General features: G+C 38.9%; 2 protein-coding genes across 2 annotated transcripts in view; one reads left to right on the top strand and one right to left on the bottom strand.

Moving 5' to 3' along the window:
* The first annotated feature begins 583 nt into the window (after positions 1–583).
* On the top strand, positions 584–1,951 carry LOC141433932 (uncharacterized). The gene has a single exon (XM_074096082.1). The coding sequence runs from the start codon at positions 705–707 to the stop codon at positions 1,431–1,433; it is 729 nt and encodes a 242-aa protein (XP_073952183.1). The 5' UTR covers positions 584–704; the 3' UTR covers positions 1,434–1,951.
* Positions 1,952–2,111: 160 nt separating this feature from the next.
* The window catches only part of LOC141434463 (transmembrane protease serine 9-like), a 19,953-nt gene continuing 13,768 nt past the window's right edge, over positions 2,112–8,296 (bottom strand). The window contains 5 exon segments of the mRNA XM_074096883.1: positions 2,112–2,734; positions 3,137–3,311; positions 5,996–6,213; positions 7,614–7,777; positions 8,048–8,207. Of these exon segments, the coding sequence (XP_073952984.1) occupies positions 2,616–2,734; positions 3,137–3,311; positions 5,996–6,213; positions 7,614–7,777; positions 8,048–8,207 (836 nt within the window). The 3' untranslated portion in view covers positions 2,112–2,615.

Genomic DNA, 8,296 nt, shown 5'->3' with positions numbered 1-8,296 from the left:
ATCAAATCACAAGAAATCAATCCAATCAATTTAAGCTGAACACTCACTTAGTCACAAGTTTGGTTAATAATTACAAATTATTTTAGTAATACTAAAAAATATGAACGTTAAAGTTATCCATATAAAGTCGTTTATTGCTTATCGTCAATCCTTTACTCAAAAAGCCTTTTTATCTATATTATCTAAAAAGTTATATATTTGATACAAAATCGATAATAGTTAATTTCTATTTTTATACCCGACTGCCCGAAGGAGGGTTATGTTTTTCATAAATAAAGTATGTAATAAAAAATCGAATTGCCATGTTTGAAAATACTTCATGAAAGCAATACCATACTTGACAGCGCTAGAAACCTGGACGTTCAAAAACCATAGTGATGGTTTCTTTAGTTTCTTGAACGAATGCCAAAATAATTTATTTACTGTGAAGATAATTATTTCAAAAGCTTACTAGAAATTATTATTTCCTCGATTATAACTTAGCCTAAATCGGATCATCTTAGCTTGTCACTTATTTTTTTTACTAGAACTACAAAAAATAATTAAGGTACCACAGGACAACATTTCAGAACAACTTTTGTCTGAACTGTCATCGGTGACTTGTGTTGTCGGTGGTCTTTTATTTGTTGCGCAATAAAAACTATCAGCCATAAAACAAACATACGCCCAGTCCAATTGCTTTAAATCACCAAGTAAAAACCTCAATGACAAACAATCCCTTCATGGAAAGACTACGATCATTCCTCGGGATCGGGATCCCCCAGGAGCTGCCAAGGAATGATTTCCGTAATCCAATTTGGGGTGACGATGATGACGACGATGGCGACGAGCTGTACACGCGCGACCACATCGATATTCACCCGCACGACTTGCACGAGCATTTCTCCAAGCAAATGCGCGACATGTTCCAGTCTTTCGGCTCCATTTTTGGGGATATGAGCACGTTCTTCCACGACTTCGAAGGCGATCGCGTTGACTCGTTCACGAACACCGAACCTCGCTCCGAGACCGACAACTACGACAGCAACAGCATCAGAGACTACTACCTGAAACCTGGCTACCATAACCACAAACAACATCATGGTAAGGAAGATATCGATTTGGACGGCAAAATCTCCTCTCACGATATAGCAGGCTTGTTGAAACAGAGGGAGGAACAAGATCAACCTGCCGCGGCTCCATTCAATGGTAGCCTGGTGCCAGGAAGGTCGTTCTGCAGGACTATCATCACAACCAGTGTCACCAAACCAGATGGTTCTAGGGAAACTAAACGGATTGTTAAGAATGGGCACGAGGTGATTGAAGAGACCATCACTACTACTGAGCCAGGCCCCAAGGGTCTTAGCGCTGCCATGGACACATTCTCTCCCTCTGGTATGATCTACAGCAATGTTTTGTCGGAACTAGGATCTCTTTTCAAAAATTTTTACTAGTACTTGCTAATGTTAGTTTAGATTTAATTCCATGAATAAAGAATAAAATGAGTAGCACAAGTTCATATTCAGTTATAACTTTGGTATGTTCGGCTTAAATCCAAATGATACAGTCACCCAAAAATATTCACATAAGGTACAAAATAAAGTTGAGATCATTGCTGTACATGCCATGGGTTAAAATTAAAACTTGTAAGTAAGGTATGGGCCTTTGAGACAATTCAACATCTTCGAAATTGGACATAGAATTACTCAAAATATTAAGTGATTTTTAAGATTTAAGTTTGTGTGATAACTATTCTTAGATTTTTTTGGCTATTTTATTTATACTATTGGGATAAACATAGATAGTTGCTAGTATATTTGAAGATTAATGTTTCTTATTTATAGTGACTTCTACATGCTTTTGAATAAACATTATCATATTTGAGATTAGGATGAAAATTCTAGTAATAATAATTTAGAACATGTAACTAGGAGTATACTTACTTAAATTTAATAAAATAAATATCGCAACATACTATTGTTTTCTTTACCCTCTGCCTCCATCATCTTAGCATGAAATAGAAGAAATTAACTTGCTTTTACTCATCTTACGAAAGAAAAAAAAGTGTTTTTAATATGATTGATTAATTATGGTTGATATAAATTTGTGATGAATAAATAACAAACACCATAAATATTCCTTTATTTTATTCTTATTAAATAAATAGAGAGCTGAGGTGTAGTAAAAGTACAATGTAAATTAATAAATGACATTAACACAGCAAGTTACATTAGTACTAGAAAGTGTGCTACTAGTGTACTCAAGTTTTTATACATTTATACACTTGTTTACAAAATATTAGGAGGCCCCTGTATAAGAACGGCACTCACACTGTGACAAGTGACATTCTTTCAATTCATTTGTGACTTCATAACTACCTCTATAATGAAAAGATGGTGGCTAAGAAAGCTGATATAACAAGTTGACATCCAGACCCTGAGAAAGTTTATTTTGCTTTGGATCAAGAACATTGAGGATATTACATCACTTCCATTCCACAAGTATACCAAGGGCAGACATACTCTAGCAAGCTAGTTTTTGTCGCTGACAGTAGCCTCTATTTCTAACCATATTGTGTGAGAAAAGGACGAATGCTTTGGAACGATATGCAAATGTGCTATGTCTCTTGGTTGTCACTAATTGCAGTAGCAGGCGTCGCGCGTATTCGTCTTTATCCACGTCAAGTAGCGGTTGACGCGGGTGTACACGCCAGGGCGGTCCGGCCGCGCGCAGCCTTCACCCCACGACACTACACCTGTAAAAAAACATAAGTAGTTAGATAGAACCTCCTTATTTTATGAAGTCCATTAAAAAGAGACGGAGTGATACAAAAATAGAAGTTCAATTTGGTCATGATTCTAACCCGTCAGCCAGCTATGTTAAGTAACTTAAAACCAAGTGTCAACTAATCTTTAAATCAGACACTGCTGATCGCCTCGCAGTCGGAAAATTGTAATTCGCCTATTCCATCTAAGTCTCTTCCAAGCGAATCCGTTCTTAAGTTGCCCTCGTCCGTTTCTTAGGTAGGGGAGACCGAGGAGAGTTGTGACAGAGGAGACTAGTGACAACGTCGATTTTTTGTAGGTAACTTATAAGGCTTGAAGGGGTCAAGATGAAAATTTTACTCATAGTAGGTAATGACGTAACCATAACTGACCGACTTCCTGCCACGTGTTGGTGGCGTTGTCTCGCACGTGCAGCGGGCCGCCGGAGTCCCCCTGGCAGGCGTCGCGGCCGCCCTCGGGCTCCCCCGCGCACAGCATGTTGTCGGTGATGCGGTGCTTGTACGCAGTTTTGCGGCAGTCCACGTTGGAGATTATGGGCACGTACACCTGGAATTAAAAGTTGATTAAAATTTTGATATTTTTCACGGCTGTCCACCTGGGCCCTGTTTCTCAAAGCTATTAGCCTAATAATAAATAAATTGTATGAGAAATATATACCGGTTGATCGACACCTCTGGGGACCCAAGAGCTCGTACGTATTTATCCCAGCGGATCGCACTTGCGGTCCAAAGGGGTAATGCGGCCAGCATCATGGGAACTCTGCCACAGGCAGATCTTTTGGACGGTGTTTTCTTTTTATATTTTTTATTTCATAGTAACATATTAGATATACTTAGTTAAGGTTTCTTAGGTAAGTTTTCTTTGTCTTCTTCTTATTAGTATTATTTTATTTAATTCAATCTGTACTTCTTTTGTTTTTTTATTTGAGTAAAAATGCGTAATAAAATCCTATATAATATGCTTCGAGAAACTGGGCCCTGTAGGGCTACTACGAAATTCGAAAATCGAAGTTCGTATCGTACCGTCCCTCTCGCTCTCGTATGAAATAATTTATTTAAAATAAAAAAAATAAATATCATGGGACACTTGACGACACCAATTGACCTAGTCCCAAACTATAATAAGCAAAGCTTGTACTATGGATAGTAGGCAACGGATAAACATAATTATATAGATAAATACATACTTAAATACATATTAAACATCCAAGACCCGAGAACAAACATTCGTGTTATTCACACAAATATCTGCCCCGGCCGGGAATCGAACCCGGGACCTCAAGCTTCGTAGTCAGGTTCTCCAACCACTTGGCCATCCGGTCGTCTAATTTATTGGCCAATAAAAAAATACTAGCATAATAGAATATTATTATTTAAATATTAGCTTCAGCGGGACGGTACGATACCGACGAACTTCGATTTTCGAATTTCGTAGGAGCCCCAGGGCCGGATTAACCATAAGGTGGAATAGGCAACTGCCTCTACTACTGCCTGTAATTTGCGAAATGCGAATAAACGTTTTCTATTCTATTCTATTCCTAGGGGACTATACTTGGTTTGGATAGGTATTTAACTAAATGTAAACAAAACAACGCCAAAATTGGTGTCTTAAATATTGAAATTCCTCCACTAAACTATCTAATAGTACATTGTGTCTTAAGGGCGGTAAATAAGGAATTACGAATGAGAGTCTATTAATGAGTCGATGTTCGTAATTCTACCGCCCGTGCGACATACAATGTTTTTCATCACATTTGCGAGTAAAATTTTATATTTGTAAAATAAAAAATATAATTCTTCAAAAATTGCCAATACCTAGGCTGCGGTCATGGTAGCGCCCTCCTCCTCCCGCAGCATGCGCCGCAACGTGCGTACCTACTGTGCATGTGGTCCTGCAGCAGCGCGCGCGCAGTATCAGTAGGGCATTGACTTTGCTTCATGACAAGAAAATTGTACGGCAAAGACTCATTTACCGACCACGGGCTTCATGACAAGCACATTAAGGTCGAGGGTTTTATTTGGGGGGTTGCAACCAAGGTAGCGTGCATGTTACGACACTGTTTACGAGCAAGTGTGATGAAAACATATTAAAAACCTTGAATGTACCAAATCTGGCAGCTGAAGTTTGTTTACATTTAGTTATAGACCTATCCAAACCAAGTTGAAAATGTTTCATTAAAGTAAAAATTCTATTGTAAAATAAGCATCCTTTCGACGCATGCTGTCAGTTAATTTGATTGGACTTGAAAAGAGCTGTTGATCTTCAAATGGCTGAAAAGGGCCCCGGAGAATTTACATTGCCTTAGGGCCCCGACATGGTTAATCCGGCCCTGGGTAGCTCTACTGATGACCTAATCTTGCTCGCTAATCCTGCCGTGAAGCAGCAGTGCTTGCACTGTTGTGTTTCGGCGTGGAGAGTAAGACAACCGATGAAATTACTGGCACTTGAGGTATCCCATCTTAGACCTCTAGGTTGGCAACGCATCTGCAATACCCCTGGTGTTGCAGATGTTTATGGGCGGTGGTAATCCCTTTCCATCAGGAGACCCATTTGCTCGTTTGCCATCCAGTCGAATTAAAAAAAAAATACAATTAATCACTAAGTACTCCAGTAAATGGCCGTGTTGTCTTGCGCTCGGCTCGGACGCTTGCAATCACATTCATCATCTTTACCTTTACCACCCTCACCTATAGTGTACTGAGACAGTGACAGAAAGAAGTGGTGAAAACGATGTTGAACTCGAATGCATAAGACAATAAGGCAACAGTTCCACGTAGGTAATAAATAATTATTATATCGAAATGAGGATGAGTCAAAGACAATACAAAAGTTTACAAGATAAGGAGTTTAAAGGAGGATAATCAACAAGGTACGTACGTACATACGTCTTATCGTCAATGAGAATGATGAGACCTCTTTGTATTGGGTCATGCGTGCATTTAGAGGCAAATGCGTGCAAAAATATGTATACACGGCCTTAATGTTGTGCATAAAATTGTGTATACATATTTTTGTACTTTGTCCGTCTTTGCCCTTGACTGTACATAATACCTAAGCCTTTCCTTAGTTTGGTATACATAATTGATTATATTTTGTGTTAATCTACGAATCCTAGAACATTCTGTATCTAGGATATTAAAAAGAGTCACTATAATACTTAATGGAAGCGCTCTTCGCAAGCTTAGGTAACTACATGGTTATGGTTACATTATAAATCCTAATTTCCTTACCTCCTGCAAAGTATTAGAAACGGAGCCACCTTCCTCAGTGGTGCCCCAGCCAGAGACCATAGCGGTGTAGTCGTCGTACGACTTGGCAGCAGTGGGCAGGCAAACAGGGCGCAAGCCTACGTCTTCCTCATCGTCCTCGTCGTTCTCGTCGTTGCCTTCCTCGCCGGAACTCTCGTCGTCGCCGCTACGTATGCGCTCAAGGCGTTGCTTAGGTCTACCTGCAGGAATCATTGAAACTGTGGCCGTATTGTCTACCGATTTGGCATTCATTTATCTTCCCTCTCCATTCTCCCTCCAAACATCCATGTTGTAATAGTTTACGTAGGTACTAAGTAATTAATATTTTTTAAGTCACAAAAAAAATTTTCGTAGTTTAAAATATCTATTCATGTAGTTTTTACACGTATCCCATGCGCAGTAAATATAACATGTTTAAAATCTGAGTGACGAATCAAATTACTAGCTAGACACCTATTAAGCAAGATATCAGGAAAATTCTTGCAGGATCCCGCATAAATACCGGGTGTGGCCTGTAATATGAGCAAATAATTGAAACATAGACCATACTCCGCAAACAACATAGTTCAGCGACTTTTAAAAATATTTTTTATTTTTTTATTTTTTATTACACTTAAGTTTATTCGAAGAACCAATGTAAAGCAAAATTGATGGTTTTAGCTTGACAGGCGACGTCAGTTGTGTTCTAGGATAGCGTACATTGATAGAAGTATTTAAATTGTATGAAAAAGAAAAATTCAAACACTATTATTTTTAAAAATCACTGAACTAATGTTGTTCAGTTTGACGAGGACGATCTATGTTTTAATTTTTTGCTCGTATTACAGGACACACCCGGTATTATAATAAATGGCAGGTACCTAAGATATTTAACTCTTTATTTTGTAATGGAATTAGGTTATAATTTCATACATAACAATTGTGGCTATCTATCCTACGAGGGTGCATAATTTCGTAAATTGTAGAATAAGTCTTATGTAGGTATTTTATGTTTTCGCCAAATAAATGAATACTGAATACTAAATATTCGTGATTCATAACGAATTGATGTCACATATGTTAAATAGTTCAGTTACTGAAATATTATTCGTTATAATTAACTATCTAATTTAATTACATTCATAGCCAACAGGTTATGGGCCCGGTTCCTTCTCCTGCAGTGAAAACGCGACGAGGTAATGACCTGTTCATACTTTAACGCTACATGTCGTGTATTTATCACTTCAATATTAAACTACAAAACGTGTAACTACCTAATAAAATGCAAAATATTTAAAATTTTACAGTTTTAAATCCTATCCAAAATTATAAATGTGTACGACATGTTTATTTGCTAGCTACTCTTTCACGGTTAAAATACACTTTTCCGGTTAAAATACTCAACCGATCATAACGAAATTTAGTACAGAGATGGTTGGTTTGAGAAAGACGTTTTTAAATAGGATGTTTTTATATCCCGGAAAATGGTAGGTGTATAATTCCCTTGAGGGTGTGAGAAACGAATTCTTTGCAGACGAAGACGTCGGCAACAGCTAGTTATTACGTAAGTAAATATGTAAGCTACATAAGTAAATTTAACAATTTCTTCATTATTTCTTACCCTCTGATCCAGCTTGAGCAGGCGCGATATCGTTGTCGTACGTCCCAGGATTGTAGCGAAGATGGCGGATGATGGCTTGAACCTTCCTGTCTATGGTCTTAGTCTCGTTGGGGTTGGACCGGTCGTGTTCCAGGAACCGTACCGACATTCGCTCTTTCCGGAAACTAGGGGCAAATTTTAATTAGAATTGTGTCCGAAACTGTTAAGTATAACTTTGTCACTTCAAAGTTCAATATGTCAAAAACGGCTGAACCCGAATATGTGAAACATGTCTAAGAACTATCGCTAGAAAACCCTTGCTTTTTCAATAAAAAACGCATTCAAATTGGTCCACCCGTTTGAGAGCTACGGTGCCACAGACACAGATATAGCGGTCAAACTTATAGCACACCCTCTTTTTGCGTCGGGGGTTAAAACGTGTGAGAAGCGGTTACCCAGAAGTGCAATGCGCGGCAGTGAGCACGTAGAGGTCGTTGAGTAAAGAACCGCCGCAGTAGAAGCGACCGTTTACATAAGCACCGCCATCCAGGGCAGCCCTTTGTCTTGTCTCGTAACCGCCCACGATGCGCCGCCGAGTCCGCGCGATGCCGCATTCTAGGAACATGGAATGAGTTCAGTCCTATGCTTCTGTGGCTCTAAATATCATAGCAGTGGCGGACTAAGCCCGTCAGAGGCCCGGGGCG

Source organism: Choristoneura fumiferana, chromosome 13, assembly GCF_025370935.1.
Source record: "Choristoneura fumiferana chromosome 13, NRCan_CFum_1, whole genome shotgun sequence".
Taxonomy (NCBI): Eukaryota; Metazoa; Arthropoda; class Insecta; order Lepidoptera; family Tortricidae; genus Choristoneura; species Choristoneura fumiferana.
This window is presented reverse-complemented; position numbering and strand designations above follow the sequence as displayed.